This window comes from Lepidochelys kempii, chromosome 1, assembly GCF_965140285.1.
Source record: "Lepidochelys kempii isolate rLepKem1 chromosome 1, rLepKem1.hap1, whole genome shotgun sequence".
Lineage (NCBI taxonomy): Eukaryota > Metazoa > Chordata > Testudines > Cheloniidae > Lepidochelys > Lepidochelys kempii.
The window spans coordinates 353,902,159-353,923,877 of record NC_136380.1 but is presented as its reverse complement, the minus strand read 5'-3'; the positions used below and the strand labels follow the sequence as shown (position 1 = coordinate 353,923,877).

Genomic DNA, 21,719 nt, shown 5'->3' with positions numbered 1-21,719 from the left:
CCTGTGGCATGTGAATCCTGTTTGACTACACCAGTTGTCATGCTGTCTGAAGTGCTTCACAACTGAGAGTGCCAATTCAGTCAGATTGTCAGAAAGCAGGGCAGACACCCCAAACTGGTGGTATATCCTATAATTAGATTTCACCAAGCCAGTAACAAATGTGCACTGCTGGATCGCTGTATTAGTCTTACCATGGGGCCACAAACAGTCCCCTTAGGCTCTCCAGCCTGCCTTGCCACCCAGACAAATTGGACTTCGTGGTAATGGTCTTTTATACCAAATTTCACATCACATTAGGTTATTCCCAACCCCAAAGAGTCAGTCACTTACCCCAGGTCAATGAATAGTCTTGATTTCACACCAAAAACAATGCTGGAAGCTGATTTCTCTAGTAAACGAACTAAAGTTTTATTAGTAAGAAAAGAAATTAGAGTTAGTGAGAGGTTAAAGCAGGTAAAATACATTAACAGGTGAGTCAGTTGGTAAGTCCAAATTGATGATGGAGGTGTAGTGATCTGCTAGTTTTCCAAAAGTTCCTCGGGGTTGCCCAAGATAATTTTGGGGATCTCTGTCTACTTGTTCAGTAGGCCACCCTGTTAGAATCCAAAACAGTTCAGAGATACAGGATCAATCCTTGGATCCATTCTTATAGCCGCTTTCTATGGAAAGTGATCTGGCAAGTGTTTTTATCACAACATGGACTCTTCTTTTGTTGATTAAATGCAAACAGAGTCTGTGAACTTCCATTGTCAAACACAACAACCCATGCTCTGCAGTTAGCAAACTTTTACATTTCCAAGACTCCAGTCTTGTGCGATGGGTAAACGTAATGTAAACACAATGTGATAGCCCGAAACAATCTTTTCTTATTTTTCAATAAGATGTAAATGTACTGGATGTGTAAACTTAACACTAACACACACTTCAATCTAGGGTTATTTAATTACTGGGTATACATAATGTAATACGATAGTAAACAACAGGTTATAGGTAAGTGAAGACAATAACAGTAACATTTCTTCTGTTTGCCAGAAGCTGGGAATGGGCAACAGGGGATGGATCACTTGATATTACCTGTTCTGTTCATTTGCTCTGGGGCACCTGGCATTGGCCACTGCTGGAAAACAGGATACTGAACTAGATGGACCTTTGGTGTGCCCCAGTATGACTGTTCTTATGTTCTTTGATATGCACACACAAGTGAATTGCTCGATGTATACCAGGACACTTAACATTTCTTTGATATTCACCCGCAAGTGAATTAATCTATGCCTTTGATCCGAGTTGGCCTGTTAACGTGACAGGATGCTCTGCCTCCTGGGAAAGGCCCTCATCTGGTGTGTTGAAGGAAGATGATGGAAGGATAGGAAAGTGGAGTTGCTCCTTTTTGGAGAGGAGAAGAAGGAATGTGTGGGTCACATATAGGGTGTGGTGGGGGAGGTGCTTAGGATGTTGATATTTCTTGGTGCCCTAAAGGTTAACTTGATAGATCACTGAGATCTGCATTCAGGCTTTTATCTAGTACCTTAAAAATTTTTTTGCATCTCCATTAGGCAGCAGATATAGGTCTTAAAGTAGCAGGATTCAGAGTGGTCAGACAGTGTGCCAGGCAGCTAAAACAGCTGAGTTCAACGGTGATGATTACAGCTCTGAACCAACCAATCTTTGTTTTCCAATAGACTGACAGCACTGGAACTGATTCCAAGTTATTGGACTTGCTGACTCAAGAAGGACCATCCTGCTCTGGATACTGCTCACCTGATGGTAACCTCACAGAATTGGAGAAGTTAGGGAGACTGCACAGCTGGGGAGAGTCTATGAGGCTTCATGGAAGGGTCTGAAGTGATTCAGGGAGAGGGACTCTGAGGTCAGGTTCTGAAGCTGTGCAGAAAGAGGAAGGATCTGATACTATACATGGGGAGACAGGGAGTAAATCTGAGGTGGCACAGTGGGGAGGAAGATTTTTATATTGGGTTGTGAGGTGGCATCTGAGATAAGAAGGAGAGAGAAGGGTTGGTAGGGTCAGAGTCTGAGGTAGTATACAGGAAAGGTGCGAGGCAGTGTTGTCCAGTGATAGGACACTGGGCTGGGAGTCAGGAGATCTTCATTCTGTTTCTTGCTCTGTCACTAGCCTGCTGCGTGACTGTGGGCAAGTCACTTCCCCTCTTTGTGCCTCTGTTTTCCCTCTTTTGTCCATCTTGTCTAGTAAGATTCTTACATACAAATAAAACAATGTTAAAAATGTTGTTTAGGTTGCAAAGTCAAGCTCTTGAAATTTAGGAAATAACAGATTTAGTTTTTCTTAAATCTGTCCACTTGCGTGTCCTGCACTGAATGAGGCAGGCATCGTTTGGAAAAAATAGCATGTGATCATGTAAGTAAAGACTGTATCATAATGCATATGCAAAGGGGGGCAGAATGAAATTGCATGGGAAACCATAAATCTGGCATTTCCTAACATTTGAGAGCTTGACTTGCCACCGCAAGTGTTCTTTTAACATAATTTTTTGTTTTTAATTTCCTAGGGTGTTTTTTTTTTTGTTTTTTTTTTTTTAAAGCAAGAGGTAAAAACTAATTCTGCTATGTGTTACTGCTTGAACTTCAGGACTAACTATGTTAGCTGGCAGCAAGAGAAGGCTGTTGTTGCAGAGAGGGGAATGGACTTGCTGGCTCCTGGTGGGGGAGCCTGCCCTGGTTCCCCTTCTCTTCCCCCTTTCTCCAATTCACTCCATCCTCATGAGTTAAGGAAGGTCCTGCACAATGTGGTGCCCCAGTCAAAGGGATAGGCTGCTAGGTCTGGAGGGTGAGGGGAGCCTGCCCTAGGGCACCACGGTCTGTGTCTTCTCCCCTCACTTCCTGAGGACTTGAGGAAGCTCCAGCCCCATGTGTCTGGATCTCTTTCCATCTGCTCACTGGCTTACTGTGGATCTGGATTTTCTGCTGGTGACATGCATGTATTTTGTCACTAGGTCATTCAGCAACACTAGTGAATAATGAACCACAATCTCCTCAGCCATCTGAAGATACCATGGTTCTAACCCAGGTATGACCTTGGCAATATAGGTTCTGTCACAAAGTTAGACAAGTCTATAGTCTAGATAATGTCCAATCTAGTTTGAAAAGGCTCAAATTCTAGAGCTTCCATAATCGCAGAACCTGATGGTGCTATTATGGTGCTGAGCAAGGCTCTATGTACAGTAACGCCTCACTTAGTCTTCCCGGTTAACGTTGTTTCGTTGTTACGTTGCTGATCAATTAGGGAACATGTTCGTTTTAAAGTTGTGCAATGCTCCACTCTTACGTTGTTTGGCTGCCTGCTTTCTCCACAGCTGGCAGCCTCCCTACGCACCCCACCCCTCACAACGCCTCCCATCTGCCAGCAGACCCCGCGGATCAGCACCTTCCCCCTTCCTCCCCTGCCTCCTGCCCACAGCAATCAGCTGGCTTGTGGTGTTTAGAAGGGAGGGGAGTGAAGGGGGAGGAGCGAGGACACAGCATGCGAAGTAAGGGGGGAGGAGATGCGGGGGAGAAGAGGCAGGTCAAGGATGGGGGCTTGGGGGAAGGCGGGGAGTGGGCAGGCTGAGGGTTGAACTGCCCCCGCCCCTGGTGCTTGCAGAGTAGGGGAAGCTGCTACTGCTGCGCAACGTGCTTCTCCTAGCCTACAGCACCTTCAGCCTCCTTGCCTGCCTCATCTCCAGTGCCAGTGGGCTGTGCCTATGTAGGGTAAGCCAGGGGCACCTCCTCCGTTTAAAACTTATACCTGTATTAAATTGCTTGTTTAAATGTGTATAATGCCTTTTGTCTGGCAAAATTTTTTTCCCCTGGAACTTAACCCCCCCATTTTACATTAATTCTTATGGGGAAATTGGATTCGCTTAACTTAGTTTTACTTAGTCGCATTTTTCAGGAACATAACTACAACGTTAAGTGAGGAGTTACTGTATTTAGCTCTCTTTAATCATTCCTTGTTAATCAGTCCCTTCCTCCAGCTTGACAGCGGCAAAGCCCTTGCAACACCAGAACATTAATGTTATGGGGAGTTAAAGCATAAATGTGAGGGGACGGGACAGGGACGGGGACTTCCACCCTTTGCTCTGAGGAGGATTCATTGCCCCCCATCTCCAGAAGAGAGCGAGACCACAAGGAATGCTACTTGAATAAGAGCAAATACCTTGGTCCAGATGTCCTATCTAGCCCTCTGATCCTGGCATCAGACACAAAATAGGGAACAAGCATCTTGTTTAGAGCCCTATAAAACAGGGGTTTGGTCCCCATTGAGCCTGTCTGGCTTACAGCCCAGCAACAAGTGACAGAGGGTCCTAAAATGGTTAAGGATTTGACGCTGTGTGTGAACAAGACCTCCCACAGGAGTCTGGTTACATTTCTGGTCTGAAATTTCTGTCGTGCTGAGCTTACCCTTCTTTCCACACCCAATCCCAGTGTGGCAATTCCTTGATGCCTGCACTGAAGAGGTGAGCCTGGGTGTGCTGACCTTCTCTCTGCACTGGCAGGGAAAGAATGAACCCTTTTGCCCTTGGGATGGCAGCAGCTGCTTGTAATCACTGTAAAAGACCATTAGGAAGGGTCGTGTAACTGGTCAAATAATCAAGGCAGGAAATAAAAAGTAGGTTCCTCTCATGTCGTAGGGTTAAACCAGAGGCCAGGAAAGACCTGGTGTAGATCTCCCCCAAAACTCTGTTTGAAGTGATACCAGGAGAGCTCCCTACCCAGAGGGATCTGGGACAGGAGCCCAGGAAGGTACTGGTTGAAGAGGCCTACTGGGAGACCTGGGAGAGGCACAGGAAGAGAAGGACACTTCAGAGTCTCTCTCTGCAGGGATCTAGAGAAACTATGGGCACCTGAAAACTGGCAGGGAGCTGAGAGCCAATCCCTGAAGCTCCGACATGGGTAATTGGGAAGGATATAAAAGGACCTGAAGAGGACTGCCATAAAGGTCCTTGCATACTTTTATGTTCCAGTAAACAGTCCAAGAAACGGGAACCTTTGCTGCAACATGTAAAGTGTGTACACTTTGCTGGTACCATAAAGTGGGAAAATGAGGCAGAGGCATCCAGATGCAGGGTCAGAGTAAGTCAACCCTCTCATGGGGTTCAAGAGAATTGTGGTTTATTTGAGACTAGCTCTTCTTTTCTTGTTCTAGCCCAGTACAGATGAAACCCCAAGAAGCAGCTGTGGGCAGTCTGCTGAAGAAAGTGGCCCAGCTGGCATTCTGGAGTATCTTTCTGCAGAGAAACATAAAGAGCTGTCAGTCTTGTTGCTGGAATTGAGGGAAGCTCAAGAGGAGATAATATTTCTGAAGGGACAGCTCCTGGACCCAGGAAACCAAACACCTGCAATGAACTTGGCAGAGGAAGAAATAAACCTAATGGGAGGAAGACTCCAGCCAAGATTCCTTGAGGGAGAAGGACAAAAGACCTCATCTATCCAGAGTGAATTGAGCAGCTGCTCGCTGACAGTGGAGGAAGTGCAGAAAACCTCTGTGCTTCAGGAAGAGACAAACAGCTTCCCAGGAGTACCCCTGGAGCACATCACCCACAGTGGAGGGGAAATGGAGGCAGTGCAAGGGCTTAGAGGAGCGCTCTCTGCAGCTACTACAGAGCTTGATCTTTCTCAGCCTCAGGAGCTGACACAGTTGCAGATAAAAATTATGGAGCTGCAAACAAGTCTGCAGAAATCCGAGGAATTGTATAAGAGAGACTCAGACGAGAAAGTGGCAGAAATAAATAGGCTAACCCAGCTGGCTGAGGAATGCAGGAAAAATGCAGAGAACTCTAACAGTGCATTGCATGTTCTGACTGAAGAGAGAGATCAGCTCCTGTCTCAGATGAAGGAGCTTTGTACCATAATAGAGCTAAAGGAGCAAGTGAAGAAGCTTGAGGGAAATCTAATGGATTCAGAAAAGCAGAGGCTATCTGACTATGAAAGCAGAACTGTACAGCACAGTCTACTGAAAGAACAAATCCAGAGCCTGAAAAATGAATATAAATCCAAAGAGATAAAAATTGAAGCTTTGCAAAAGGACCTGGATGAGGCACAGCTTCAGCTTTCGAAACAGGATGCTCTAGCAAAAAGTCTGAGTAACCAGCTCCAGAAGACGGAGTGTGAAGTGCTTGATCTGCAAGAACATCTGAGGAAGAACGCAGTCAAGATAGAGGAGCTTACCCAAGGCATTGTCTCAAAGGAGCTTGACACAGCAAGGCTAGAACAGGTTCTTGCTGAACAGACTGGGGATAATGAGAACCTCCAGCAAACTTTACTGGAGAGGGATCAGCAGGTGACGGAAATCAGCATCACAATGTCTGAGAAAATAGTCCAGCTGAATGAAGAGAAATTTGCTCTGGGGAGTGAGCTAAAGAGCCTTAAAGAGCAGATAAGCCTATTGCTGAAAACTGAGGAGATAAGAGACCAGCACATGGGACAAACAGGAGAAGTAGAAGGCTTGTGTCTGAAATGCAAGGGGTCTGAGCAGCAGAGTGAGATGATGGCAGCAGTGTGTAAGGAGAGAGAGGTGCTAGGAAGTGAACTGGAGCGTCTCAAAAAAGAAAATGAGCAAGTGAAGCGGAAGCTGCAGGCAGCTCTCATCAACAGGAAGGAACTTCTGAAGAAGGTCAACAAGCTAGAGAATGAGCTGGTGCAAGTGAGAGGGACATTTGGGGCAGAAGCTCAGAAAGCTGAAGTGGAAGAAACTACAGCAAGTGGCCTAAATGCAGAGGGAGACGTGACTCCTGAAAGCCAAGCCAGAGAGATGTCTCTCATGCAGTTGCTTTCTGAAAGGGAAGCTGAGCTGCAGAGCATCCAGAAGGACTTCTTGGAGAAAGAAGCAGCTGAAGCACAGTTGCAGGCTCTGATTGAGGAGATGAAGAAAAGTTTGCAGGATAAGACCAACCTAATTGATTCAAAGAAGGCTGAAATTATGGAAAGCCAGTCAGCCATCCAGAAACTTATCACAGCCAATAAGCACTTGGAAGGTTCTGACCCAGCTGCTTCTAAAGAGGATGAGGTGGACAGTCCAGCTGCTGCAGGGTTTGAAGAACACCATAAGTCTGTCCTGAAAGAGAGAATCTCAGCGCTTGAACAAGAAAAAGAGCAACTTCAAAAGAAGCTTCAGGAAGCACTGACTTCCCGTAAGGACACTATAAAGAAGGCCCAAGAAAAAGATCGACACCACAGAGAACAGCTGAAACAGCAGAAGGATGATTACAATCTCCTACAAGAAGAGTTTGGTAAGCAAAGCAAGGAGAAGGAAAGCATCCAAGATCAGCTCAAGCAACTCCAAGCACAGAGTGAGTGTACAGAGAGCCGTTCTCTGCCAGGCATCCATTTCCAAAGGTCAGCTGAGTCTGTACTTGATGTAACACAACAGCTTGTAGGAAACGTACAGCATTCTGGCTGGAGCCAAGGCTGGATTGAGTCTTCATGCTTGGAAGTAGAAAATACTAAGACAAATAACCTCTTACAGGAGACAGATGTTTCTGTAGAAGAGTTTAAGGCAGAGCTCAAGAATCTGCAGACCAAGAAAGATGAACTAGAATTCAAAGTCAGTCAGTTGGAAAGTGATCTTGCTTGCAAATCAGAAGCAGTCATTCAGCTACAAGAGCACATAGCACAATTGCTCTCAGAGATGGAGGATCTGAAGAGCACCTGTCACCAGGTGGAAGCCCATGCAGCAAGTCTTCAGGCAGAACTGGAAAAAAGTAAAGCAGAGATTTCCAGACAGGACAATCTGAAGGCACTTAAACAAGAAGTAGAGGAGCTAAAAAATCTCATGAGCAAAAAGGATGAAGAAATTGAACTCTTAAACTTGCAGCTAAGAGAGAAAAGCAAAGCTCTTACTTGTGTACAGAAAGATTTCCTGGAAAAAGAAGACTTGATCAAGACTCTGCACAGTCAACTGGAAAAACAAACTAGTATGCATGAGGAACAAAGCAAGCGACTGAAAGCTGAGCTTCTTGAAGTCCAGCAGAGACCAGATGAGGGGGCTGAAGAAGCCAAATATAAGAGCCAAATGCAGAGAAAGCTGCAGGCTGCACTCATCTCTAGAAAAGAGGCGCTTAAAGAGAGTAAGACTCTAAAAGAGGAGCTGGCTACTGCCAAAATGACTATAGAAAATCTCTCTCTGAGGTTGGCAGATATGGAGAGCCAGGTTTGTGATTGGGATAGGCAAAAAGATGCCTTATTAGAAAAATTAGTAGGTGTCACTGAAGAGAGAGAGAAACTCATTGCAGAAGTTGACAAAGCTTTAATGGAAAATCAGAACCTTGATAGCTCTTGTGAAAGCCTGAAGCTGGCTCTAGAGGGGATCACTCAAGAGAAGGAGAAGCTAGAGAAGGAGATTGAATCCTTGAAATGTTCGCAGGCTGCTGAGAGTTCTGAGTGGCAAGAGAAATATAAGGAGCTGCAGAAAGAATATGAAACCCTCTTGCAGTCCTATGAGAATGTAAGTAATGAGGCTGAGCGAATTCATCGTGTTCTGGAAACTATCAGGCAGGAAAAGCAAGACATTTTCAGCAAGTTGAAAGGTGCTGAGGCTAAGAAAAGAGAAGTAGATAAGCAGCTGCAGGAGGCTGAGCAGGAGATGGAGGGAATGAAAGAAAAAATGAGGAAGTTTGCAAAATCCAAGCAACAAAAGATCCTGGAACTGGAGGAAGAGAACGAACGCCTGAGAGCAGAGTTGCACCCTACAGAGAGTGACCTAAACAGGGATGGAGATATGGCTCTCTTGACAAGCACTAGTCTTAGAGAGGCACTAGAGAGCTCTAGGAGGGACTGCCAATCTCTTTCCATTCAACTTGAAGCATTAATGGCTGAAAAGGGTTCTCTTAGTCAAGAAGTTCAAGTCTTAAAGCACCAATTACAGTGCACAGAATCCAAGCTGAAGGAAAACCTAGAGGCATCAGTGAAGCATGGTGTCCAAAAAACTATAGTGGAAGGAGCAAATCAAGCCATTCTCACAGCAGCATTACCTCTAGAAGTGGCTGACAATCAAGTGGATTTAGGGCCCTGCGCAAAGTCTCCAGAGCCTCTTAGAGCAGGCATTGTAACTGATGCAGAAGAGAAATTAAATGAAGATAGCAGCTCACATGATGAAATTAATACTTACTTACAGCAAATAGCTCAGCTCACAGAGCGAATCACAGAACTGGAGGAGAATAGAATGGCTGCAGAAGAACAAGTAGGCAGCATCTGCAGGAGTGCTGAAACCTTAGGAGAGGAGAAAAAGGCCTTAGAGAGCCAAGTGGCAGCAAAAGTCCATGAACTGAACACCCTTCAGAAAACAGTAGCCAAGAGGGAACTAACTAACAGACAAATTGAAGAGCAACTTGTCAGAATGACAAAGTTGAAGGAAACGCTGGAGGCAGAGAAGGATGACTTGGAGGAAAGGCTCATGAATCAGCTAGCAGAACTTAATGGAAGTATTGGAAACTATCAACAAGACATGGCTGACCTCCAAACCAAAAATGAGCAACTGAAATCTGAGCTCCAGAGCTTGCAAAGAATGGTAAGTGAGCTGGAGAAGGAGAAGTGGCAGCTAGTGAGAGAGAAAACTGAGGCAGAGGCAGACATACAGAAGGAATATGCAGAAAAACTAAAATGTGCTCGGAAGGGAGATGGCAGCAGAACTCATGCAAAAGAGCTTCAGGAGCTGCTGAAACAGAAACAGCAGGAGGTGAAGCAGTTGCAGAAGGACTGTATTAAAAGCCAGGAGAAGATCAGTAGTCTAGAGAGAACTGTTAAAGCTCTGCAGTTTGTTCAAAGTGAGTCTCAAAAGGAACTTACAACAACCAAAGAGAACTTAGCCAAAGCATGTGAAGACACCAAGAAAGCACAAGCAGAGCTGGCTTCCTGCAGAATATTACTGGATGATACTCAGAGCGAGACAGCAAGGGTTCTAGCAGAGAGTCTCAAAGTGAAAGAGGAGCTGCAGGCAAACAAAGAGCATGTTAAAATTCAAATGAAGAGAAAGGATGAAGATTTTGAGAGAAGACTGGAACAAGAAAAAGACAAGCACTCAAAGGAGATAAATAACATGGAGGAAAAGCTGGCATCTTTGCAGAGAGAGAGAGATTATATGGAAGGGACTGTCAGAGACATTCAAGATTCCTTGTACAGAAAGGACCAAGAAACCAAGCAGCTCCAAGGCAGCCTTAACAAAACCCTGGCCCAGCTTGCAGCCTTCACCAGGAGCATGACTTCCCTCCAGGATGATAGGGATCGAGTGATAGATGAGTCCAAAAAATGGGAGAAGAAGTTCACTGAGGCTATTCAAAAGAAGGAAGAGGAGATCCATGCTAGAGAGGAGACCTGCACTGTTCTAAAGGATCAGATGAGGCAGATGTCCATGCATATAGAGGAGCTACAGATTCATGTATCCAGGTAAAGAGAAGATGAAAGTGAGTGGTGGTTACTTTGGTGTTTATGGTCTTTCCTCCCATCTCTGATATCAGCAGATATTCTTTTTGTAAGCCAGATTGTAATTTATATTCACCTTAACAGACAGTAGTCAGCAGGGAAGCATCTGTAGTCTCTCTCTACTAACATGAAACTTAAAATAAGTTCTGCTACATAGAGTGATTATATTTTTAAGTTACTGAGATAGCAAGTAAATGATGCCTTCAAGAATTCAACAATTCCAATTTGATCCAAATTTTAGATTTTTTGTTTTTTTGGTGCCGGGATTGCAGAGTCAAAGGACAATAGAAATGTACCATGATGCTAAAAATTCCAATAGAAAATTGTTTAGAAACAAACAAAACTTTCCCTGTAGTATTTGCTCTAACCCCCCCTTCCCCCAAGATCCTGGTCATAGGTGCTGGAACTAGGGGTGCTGCCACACCCCCTGGCTTGAAGTGGTTTCCATCATATCCAGAGTTTACAATTTGGTTCAATGGCTCTCAGAACCCCTACTATACAAACTGTTTCAGCACCACTGATCTTGCTGCAAGCACACACAACAGAGGAGAAAGTGGGCCTGACAGGCACCCCGTCTCTATTCTTCCTCTGCCTCCTTGCCACTCATCCCCATGTCCCCTCCCCAGTGTCTCTCCCCAATTCCTATCCCCTCCCCTATTACCTGCCCCATTTGGGGGTGGTAGGGAAGAGAGGTGCTCTCATGTGCTCCCCTGAGGCGCACCAGATTTCAAGGAAGTCCAAGTAACTGTGGATATTAGAGCAGTTAGTCAAACTCTAAACCTTAACTCTGGTAGATCTTGCAGTCCACTATAAGAGATACAAATTTGGATATTGGGATACAAACAAATCTACAATGTAACAGTTTACTGTCTGTTTTTTCAGGCTGGAACACAACAAACAGGATTGGGAGTCTGAGTCTCAGAGAGTGATTCAGCAGCATCAAAAGATGTCTGACATGTTGCAGGAGGAAAACAAAGGGCTCGTGTCTCAGTTAGAAGAGTATCAGAGATTATATACAGACTCTCAAAATGAACTGCAGAAGCTAGATGCAGAAATCAAGTGCCTCAGAGACCAGCTTGCTGATTTGCATAACTCCTTCACTAAGTCTGAGATAGCAAGAGAAGAAATGGAAAGCATGGTCAAGCAACAAGAGGCCAGTATCCAGAACTGTAAATTCAACTGTGAGCAGCTTGAGGCTGACCTACAGGCCTCCAAGGACCTGACAAACAAGCTGCACAAAGAAATTGGTGCCAAAGATCAGAAGATTATCAGTCTACTGTCTGCCAAGGAGGAGGCAGTCATGACTGTTGTATCTGAGTTACAGCAGCAACACGGTGAAGAGGTTAAAAAGCTGGAGGAGAGGCTGGGCAAGAAGGAAGAAGAGAAAGTGACCCTGGAAAACGAGGGAGAGAAAGCACTGGACAAGCTTAATCATCTTATGGAAACAATGAAGATAACCAGAGAGGAAAATAAGCAGCAGAAGGCACAGCTGGCTTCCTTCACCAAATGCATGTCTTCTCTGCAGGATGACAGAGACCGTGTGCTGAGAGACTATAAACAGCTGGAAGAGCGTCATCTTGTTATAATCCTGGAGAAAGACCAGTTGATTCAAGAGGCTGCTGCTGAGAACAACAAGCTCAAAGAGGAGATTCGAAGCTTCCATAGCCGGATGGATGACCTCAACTCTGAAAATGCCAAACTGGATGCAGAACTTGTGCGGTATAGGGAGGACCTGAACCAGGTGATTTCAATAAAGGATTCCCAGCAAAAGCAACTCCTCAAAACACAGCTTCAGCGAATCCAAGTGCTGGAAAGTGAAAAGGTCAACATAGAAGGGCATCTGAAGGAGTCTGAACATGCTGTGGAAGATCTCAGGCAGTGTGTGGAAGCCCTGAAAGAGGACAAACAAAGCATGTCCAAAGAGATTGAGAACATGACATTCTCTCTGTCTCAGATTCAGAGCGAGATGACAGCTTTACATGAAGGGAGACTCATTGTGGAGCTGGAGACCCAATTAAAAGATCGGGAGAAGGAGGTGCAAGATCTGAGCGGTAAGCTTGCCCTCTCACAGAAGAGGGTAGCAGAATTAGAGGAGGAACTGGTCCATGTCCAAAGGAGTGCAGCCAAGAAGGTGGGAGAGGCTGAGGACAAACTTGAGAATGAACTGAAGCATCTACATCATGATGCAGGGGTAATGCGGAATGAAACTGAAACAGCAGAAGAGAGGGTAGCAGAGCTGGCAGGGGACCTGATGGAAATGGAACAGAAATTTCTTACAGTCACAGAGGACAACAAAGATCTGAGAGCCCAAATTCAGTCTTTTGGGAAGTCCATGAGCTCTCTCCAGAATAGCTGGGACCAAACTAATGAAGAGCTTCAGGTGCTGGGAAAGAAGTACTCTGCAGACTTAGAGAAGCAGCAGTGTCTAGTACAGAGCCTCCAGAAGGAGATGGCTCAATTACAGGAAGAGCTGCACTCCACTGCCAGAGAGAGAGAGACTCTGATGTCTGAACTGACAGCCCTGAAGAATGCTGATGATGATAAAGATCTGTTATTTCAGCTTGAGGAACTTAACCGACAGCTCAGAGTCAAAGAGGAAGAGCTTCTCCGCTTGTCTTTGGAACTGGAGGAGTCCTCCAGCCAGGTAAAGTCCTTCTCTAGGGCCATGGCAAGCCTGCAGGATGAGAGAGACCGTCTGTTGAGTGAATTGGACAAAGCACATAAGGTGGAGGAAGTGAAGCAGCAGACAGCAGTGAACTCTTCCACCAACCCTGCAGAAGTGCAGAGCCTGAAGAAGGCATTGTCCTCCTTGCAGGATGACAGAGACAGACTGGTAAGTTCTCTTTCCCCCTCTCACCTTTAGGAATGTTGGCGGTAAAATTCCTAATGTTTCATTAGGGCCTGTCTTTAGAATTTTCCTTAAAACCCATGAGATCTAGGTCTGATATTTGAAATGTAAAAACATACAGCCGCTTCTTATATATCATTGTTGTGACTCCATTGTTAACTTTAAGATAACTTCCATAATAAGCTTGATTTTCAAACATAGACTCATAAAAATTAGTGGTGGGGAAACCTTGTCAACTTGCCCAGCCCGTATCCTGAGGGCCAGTTCAGCACATCATAGTCTTTGATCCAATCTAATTTTAGAAGTTCCAAGCAATGCCTCTTTCTTTGGGAAACCATTGCACAACTTCATACCCCGTCTCCCCAGACCTCAGTCTGAACCCCTTGTTTGTCTTATCTACCTGTTCGTCTTGCCCCAAAGACTGTCACTTTGCATATGTATATGAAATAAGAAGGGAAAATTAAGGCTGAATATCAGGAAAAAGTCTTCCTGACAGTAAGGTCGTCATCATCATTTAACATTGAGGCCTAGAGGCACACCATGGGGCCCAAGCTGGTTGATATCTGTAGGCACTATTGCCATACAAATGTTTAAATGATAATGACAACCTTACTGTCAGGAAGACTTTTTCCTCATATTCATCCTTAATTTTCACTTTTTAATTCATTCAGTTAGTCCAAGTTATAACCCATGTACCATGCTAGATAACTCCTCCCCTTCATTAGTGTTTACATGTTTGTAGACTATTCTGTCTCCCCTCAATTGCTACTTTGCCGAGCTTCTACTTACCTTGCTCTTTTAATCTTTCCTCCGGATTTAGTTTGTCGTCTTTCTGGTACACAGTGATACCCAGAATTGAAAACATTAGCTGGAGAATCTGTTACCCCTCAGTAAGCAGTCTGTGTGTCCACAGTATGCAGATTCTGGGTCTATAATGTGTTACCTTAGGAGGTTGGTTGTCAGTCAAATTTTTAAAAAAAGACTAATTTTTCTTCTGTGAAGTATTTCCTCTGCAAAAGTTACTCAACATTTTTCCAACAAAGTATTTGGGAATATTTACTTGTCCTATAAAGAATTGGTCTATGAAATTCAGAGGCTACATTTTATTAGTAGAGTGTAAAATAGAGGACTCAGTCTATTCTTAAACTTTATCCATAATACTGCCTCATGCAGAGCAGGTGTCTCAGCACTACTTTTCACTTACCACAGTGCCTTTCTTGGCAGTCTTCCAAAGTGTTTTGGAGACTAGTACAGGGGATTCCAAAATCCAATCCATGTTTTGTGAATTGTGTTGCTTGTTTTTGTGTACACATCCTTGAAATTTTTCATCTGCTTGTGTATCTCCTTGTTGGATATTCTTAGATGTACGATGATGTATGTGGCATGAATACCTGACTAGAGTAGAACAGAATTAGACAGAAGTTGTCACAAGATTCTTTGAAATTTCTGTGCCTCAATTTTGCTTCCAGATCTTTATAGTATGAGGATACAAAAATTTCTCTAAAAGACCTGGTGTCTCTGCCTGTTGGACACTGATCCAGATGCCTTCCCTCGCACTTATGGTATGCCCTGGATGAGATTATACAATAGAACCTCAGAGTTGCAAACACCTCGGGAATGGAGGTTGTTCATAACTCTGAAACGTTTGTGTCACGAAGTCCCTGGGCGATGCTCTGGAACTGCTCCCTACATAGCCAGTCAGGACTCTGGGGAAGTCTCCTTTCTGTGAGCAGACTGTCTGTAGGACACACAGCTTCCACCTTCCTGGGTCTGACCTCGGAGCATTCAGCATCCTCTGCCCCTCCGTGCACTTCCCACAGCGAGTCTGCCCTGGCGGGGTCCTGGGAAGCCAGAGGGTCCTGCCCCCCAACTCCACAGTCAGATGTGACTCTCAGCCAGCCAGTAAAACAGAAGGTTTATTAGACGACAGGAACATGGTCTAAAACAGAGCTTGTAGGTGCGGAGAACAGGACCCCTCAGCTGGGTCCATTTGGGGGGGACAGTGAGCCAGACAACCACATCTGCCCTTCACTCCATGTCCCTAGCCAGCCCCAAACTGAAACTCTCTCCAGCCCCTCCTCCTCTGGGCTTTGGCCCTTTCCCGGGCCAGGAGGTCACCTGATTCCTTTGTTCTCCAACCCTTTAGCTCTCACCTTGCAGGGGGGAAGGGCCAGGCCATCAGTTGCCAGGAAAAGGGTGTTGGCCATTCTCTGTGTCCAGATCCCTGCACACACCTGCCCTCTAGGGCTCTGCAATGATCATACACCCTTATCCCACCATCTAGGTACTTAAGAACTGCCTAGGGGAAACTGAAGCACCCCCACAATATTCAGAGGAAACATTAAGAACAGTCCTGCTTCGTCACAGTTTGTAACTCTGAACAAAAAGTTTTGGTGCTGTTGTTTCAAAAGTTTCAACTGATCATTGACTTAATACAGCTTTGAAACTTTATTATGGAGAAGAAAAATGCTGTTTTTAACTATCTTAATTTAAATGAAACAAGCACAGAAACAGTTTCCTTACTTTGGGTTTTTTTTTGTCTTTGCTGCTGCCTGATTGTGTTCTTCCGGTTCTAAATATGGTGTGCGGTTGACTGGTCAGTTTGTAACACTGGTGTTCATAACTCTGAGGTTCTACTGTATAAACAGATACTCTAGTTCAGCGTTTTCAACTTTTCTCATAATGTGAGCCACATCTTCAACGTGTGTCTCATATGAACTCCCTTCCATTCACATTTACATAACATCCCTATAACAGTAACTTCAAGTGACAGTAGGAAAATGCTTAAATTGATTTTAGCAGAAAACAAGGAAGAGCCAAAAAGAAAAGGAGTACTTGTGGCACCTTAGAGACTAACCAATTTATTTGAGCATGAGCTTTCTTGAGCTACAGCTCACTTCATCGGATGCATACCGTGGAAACTGCAGCAGACTTTATATACACACAGAGATCATGAAACAATACCTCCTCCCACCCCACTGTCCTGCTGGTAATAGCTTATCTAAAGTGATCATCAAGTTGGGCCATTTCCAGCACAAATCCAGGTTTTCTCACCCTCCGCCCCCCCACACACAAACTCACTCTCCTGCTGGTAATAGCCCATCCAAAGTGACAACTCTCTACACAATGTGCATGATAATCAAGGTGGGCCATTTCCTGCACAAATCCAGATTCTCTCACCCCCCTCCAAAAAACACACACACACACAGACTCACTATCCTGCTGGTAATAGCTCATCCAAAGTGACCACTCTCCCTACAATGTGCATGATAATCAAGGTGGGCCATGTCCAGCACAAATCCAGGCTCTCACACCCTCCCCCCCTTTTTTTTCCCCGGGGACACACACACACACAAACTCACTCTCCTGCTGGCAATAGCTCATCCAAACTGACCACTCTCCAAGTTTAAATCCAAGTTTAACCAGAACGTCTGGGGGGAGGGGGGGTAGGAAAAAACAAGGGGCAATAGGCTAAGTCATTATGCAAGGTAGCCTATTTCCCCTTGTTTTTTCCTACCCCCCCCCCCCCGACGTTCTGGTTAAACTTGGATTTAAACTTGGAGAGTGGTCAGTTTGGATGAGCTATTGCCAGCAGGAGAGTGAGTTTGTGTGTGTGTGTCCCCGGGAAAAAAAAAAGGGGGGGAGGGTGTGAGAGCCTGGATTTGTGCTGGACATGGCCCACCTTGATTATCATGCAGGAGAGTGAGTTTGTGTGTGTGTGTTTTTTGGAGGGGGGTGAGGGGGTGAGAGAACCTGGATTTGTGCAGGAAATGGCCCACCTTGATTATCATGCACATTGTGTAGAGAGTTGTCACTTTGGATGGGCTATTACCAGCAGGAGAGTGAGTTTGTGTGGGGGGGGGCGGAGGGTGAGAGAACCTGGATTTGTGCAGGAAATGGCCCACCTTGATTATCATGCACATTGTGTAGAGAGTTGTCACTTTGGATGGGCTATTACCAGCAGGAGAGTGAGTTTGTGTGTGGGGGGGCGGAGGGTGAGAAAACCTGGATTTGTGCTGGAAATGGCCCAACTTGATGATCACTTTAGATAAGCTATTACCAGCAGGACAGTGGGGTGGGAGGAGGTATTGTTTCATGATCTCTGTGTGTATATAAAGTCTGCTGCAGTTTCCACGGTATGCATCCGATGAAGTGAGCTGTAGCTCAAGAAAGCTCATGCTCAAATAAATTGGTTAGTCTCTAAGGTGCCACAAGTACTCCTTTTCTTTTTGCGAATACAGACTAACACGGCTGTTACTCTGAAACCTGTCATTAAAGGAAGAGCCAGTATCATATATACACACTTGTAAAATTGTAGCCAGTTTTTTATATTTACAATATAAAAACTTGATGCTTTTTTTAAAAAAAAAGTATCACAAAGCTGAAAACAACTACTGGGAAAAATAAATTAAACAAAAATCTTAGAGAGTTAAGAATTGTTTAAAAATACTTTATTATATATACAAAAATCTACAACGTAGAAAGAAGTCCATGCTGGTTAAAAGACCAGCCTGGCTTAGAAGGGAGGTGAAGGCCACTGTAAAAAAATATATATATATTGATAAAGGAAGTATACTGGTTTGGGCCCTACCTTACAGCCCTCTCTTCTGGCTGGACTCATGCTTATGCTAGCTGAGCCCATTCCCTCCCTGGGAAAATGCTGCCTGGGCCTTCTCACAGAATCCAGGGAAGGTAGTTTTCAGGCAGATTAATTACTGTGGGTTTTTTTTTTGTTTTTTTTTTAAGACTTCTTAGTGGAAATAGGATCAAAGCTTCAGAGATTCAACCTGTACAGACTTTTTGAAGAGAGAGTCCCTTTCTCCAAGTCTGTCCCTCATCCCACAAGTTCATCAACCCAACAATTCGTGGTTCTTACCTCAGAGACGTTTTGTTAACAGGACTTTCCCCAGTCTCTCTTCTGTCCATTGGTTTCTTGGCACCACTCCTCCCAGCAATTGCTCCAGCCTCTGGCTAAGTGTTGCAGTCCCCTTTCATTTCCTGCTTCTCCTTTTATGAGGTTCAGCTAGTTAAAATTGCAGGTCTTTCCCGAGGTGCATGGGTTGGGCTAACTAGTCAGCCAGCTGTAGGCGTCTGACCCCAGAGGAATGGTATTGCTTATGCCTTCACAGGAAGCAAAAGAACATGAGAGATCTATGGCTAGTAGATTTAAGGATCATAAGAAGGAGTTTAAGTATATTATAAACAAAAAGAATCCCAGCACTGGTATTGGTCCATTTCTGGATGGAAATGATAGAATTATCAATAATAATGCAGAAAAAAGAGAAGTGTCCAATAAATAGTTCTATTCTGTATTTGGGGGGAAAAAACAGATGTAATCCTTTCTGTTCCACTAATATGGTGAGGGTCTGCTGCTCAATGGAGAAGGTGAATCGCTAATGGAAGATGATAGGAAGGCAGAGTTGCTCAATGCCTGTTTTGCTTCAGTCTTCTTACAAAAAATAACGTGACCGGACAACTAGCGAAGTTAACAGACGCTAAAGGGTAAGGGATGCAGACTGGAATAAGTAAAGAACATGTCAGAGATCTTCTGACCAATTTGAATTAATTCAAATCAGCGGGGCCAGATGCTATTCACCTGAGGGTACTGAAGGATTTCGCTGAAGAAATCTGAGTCAGTGGCAACAATATTTACAAATTCATGGATGACAGGGGAGGTCCCAGAAGACTGGAGAAGGTCTAACATGGTGCCCATCTTTAAAAAGGGGGGAAAGGAGGAGGTAGGGAACTATAGATCAGTCAACCTGACTTTGATACCTAGGAAGCAATGTATAAAACATTCAATTTGCGAATACCTGGAGGATGAAGGGGTAATCACTAGCAGCCAGCATGGATTTACCAAGAACAAATCATGCCAAACCAGCTTGATTTCCTTCTTTGACAGGGTAACTAATTTAGCGGATGGGGGAATGCCGTGAAAATAATATACCTGGACATCAGCAAGATTTAGACACAGTCCAATAAAAGCTGGAGAAATGCGGGCTTGGCGGAACTACCATTAAGTAGATACATAATTGGTTAAACAACTGCAAACAAAGAGTCGCTATTAATGGAGTGATGTTGGATTGGAGGAAGGTCTCAAGTGGGGTTCCACAGGGATCCGTTCTGGGTCCAGTGTTTAATATCTTTATACCTACGTCCAGGTCATTAATAAAGAGCAAACTGATCAAATTTACAGATAACACAAAGCTGGGGGGGGGGTGTTGCCAATACTTTGGAGGATAGAGCTAAAATTCAGTGATCAGTGGCTCCATGTCTAGTTGGCAGCCAGCATCAAGCAGAGTGCCCCAAGTGGTGGTCCTGGGGCCGGTTTTGTTCAGTATCTTCCTTAATGATCTGGAGGATGACTTGGACTGCACCCTCAGCAAGTTTGCAGATGACACTAAACTGGGAGGAGAGGTAGATACTCTGGAGGGTAGGGATAGGCTACAGAGGGCATCTAGTCCAACCCCCCTGCTCAAAGCAGGACAAACACCAACTAAATCATCCCAACCAGGGCTTTGTCAAGCCGGGCCTTAAAAGCCTCTAAGGATGGAGATTCCACCACCTCCCTAGGTAATGAATTCCAGTGCATTCTTTCGACACATCGGGATGGTTTGTCCCTGTAACCTCAACAGGGATTCCTTGAAATACAGCCAGCTCTCCTGGACTCCTTTCCCCTTCATGTTAGTCCCCCAGGGGATCCTACCCATCCATTCCCTGAGGGAGTCGAAGTCTGCTTTCCTGAAGTCCAGGGTCCGTATCCTGCTGCTTACCTTTCTTCCCTGTGTCAGGATCCTGAACTCAACCAACTCATGGTCACTGCCTCCCAGATTCCTATCCACTTTTGCTTCCCCTACTAATTCTTCCCGGTTTGTGAGCAGCAGGTCAAGAAAAGCTCCCCCCACAGTTGGCTCCTCTAGCACTTGCACCAGGAAATTGTCCCCTATACTTTCCAAAAACTTCCTGGATTGTCTATGCACCGCTGTATTGCTCTCCCAGCAGATATCAGGAAAATTAAAGTCACCCATGAGAACCAGAGCATGCGATCTAGTAGCTTCCGTGAGCTGCCGGAAGAAAGCCTCATCCACCTCATCCCCCTGGTCCGGTGGTCTATAGCAGACTCCCACCACTACATCACTCCTGTTGCTCACACTTCTAAACTTAATCCAGAGACACTCAGGTTTTTCTGCAGTTTCGTACCGGAGCTCTGAGCAGTCATACTGCTCCCTTACATACAGTGCTACTCCCCCACCTTTTCTGCCCTGCCTGTCCTTCCTGAACAGTTTATAACCATCCATGACAGTACTCCAGTCATGTGAGTTATCCCACCAAGTCTCTGTTATTCCAATCACGTTATAATTCCTTGACATCAGCAGGACTTCCAGTTCTCCCTGCTTGTTTCCAAGGCTTTGTGCATTCGTATATAAGCACTTGAGATAACCTGCTGATCGCCCCTCATTCTCAGTATGAGGCAGGAGCCCTCCCCTCACAGACATTCCTGCCTGTGCTTCCTCCTGGTATCCCGCTTTCCCACTTACCTCAGGGCTTTGGTCTCCTTCCCCCGGTGAACCTAGTTTAAAGCCCTCCTCACTAGGTTAGCCAGCCTGCTCGCAAAGATGCTCTTCCCTCCTTTCGTAAGGTGGAGCCCGTCTCTGCCCAGCACTCCTCCTTCATGGAACACCATCCCATGGTCAAAGAATCCAAAGCCTTCTCTCCGACACCACCTGCGTAGCCATTCGTTGACTTCCACGATTCGACGGTCCCTACCCAGGCCTTTTCCTTCCACGGGGAGGATGGACGAGAACACCACTTGCGCCTCAAACTCCTTTATCCTTCTTCCCAGAGCCACGTAGTCCGCAGTGATCCGCTCAAGGTCATTCTTGGCAGTATCATTTGTGCCCACATGGAGAAGCAGGAAGGGGTAGCGATCCGAGGGCTTGATGAGTCTCGGCAGTTTCTCCGTCACATCGCGAATCTTAGCCCCCGGCAAGCAGCAGACTTCTCGGTTTTCCCGATCAGGGCGGCAGATAGATGACTCAGTCCCCCGGAGTAGAGAGTCCCCGACCACTACCAACCGCCACCTTCTCTTGGGAGTGGTGGTCGTGGAACCCCGCATCTCAGGACAGCGCATCTCATGCCTTCCAACCAGCGGAGTCTCCTTCTGCTTTCTCCTCCCAGACATATCATCTGGTCCACTCTCCGCAATGGTACCTGTGGAGAGAACATGAAAGCGGTTAGTTACCTGTGTAACCCGGACATTCCCCCTTCTTCTGGAGGTCACATGTTGCCAAGCTTCTTCACTGGCCTCTTGGCTCCGCTGTGCAACCTGCTCTAAATCTTTAGAGCTTTGTGCCCGTAGAAGCATATCCTGACTTTTGTCCAGAAAATCCTCCGTTTCTCGTATGCAACGCAGGGTCGTTATCTGTTGCTCCAGACCTTC

General features: G+C 45.4%; 1 protein-coding gene across 4 annotated transcripts in view; it reads left to right on the top strand.

Annotated features, from left to right (window-relative positions):
* The window catches only part of GOLGB1 (golgin B1), a 113,490-nt gene that overhangs the window by 39,206 nt on the left and 52,565 nt on the right, over nucleotides 1–21,719 (top strand). For all 4 annotated transcript variants that reach the window (XM_073329076.2, XM_073329077.2, XM_073329078.2 and 1 more), the window contains exons 12-15: nucleotides 1,680–1,764; nucleotides 2,970–3,043; nucleotides 5,162–10,395; nucleotides 11,314–13,264. In XM_073329076.2, coding sequence (XP_073185177.2) covers nucleotides 1,680–1,764; nucleotides 2,970–3,043; nucleotides 5,162–10,395; nucleotides 11,314–13,264 — 7,344 coding nt within the window. The remainder of the gene's footprint in view (nucleotides 1–1,679; nucleotides 1,765–2,969; nucleotides 3,044–5,161; nucleotides 10,396–11,313; nucleotides 13,265–21,719) is intronic.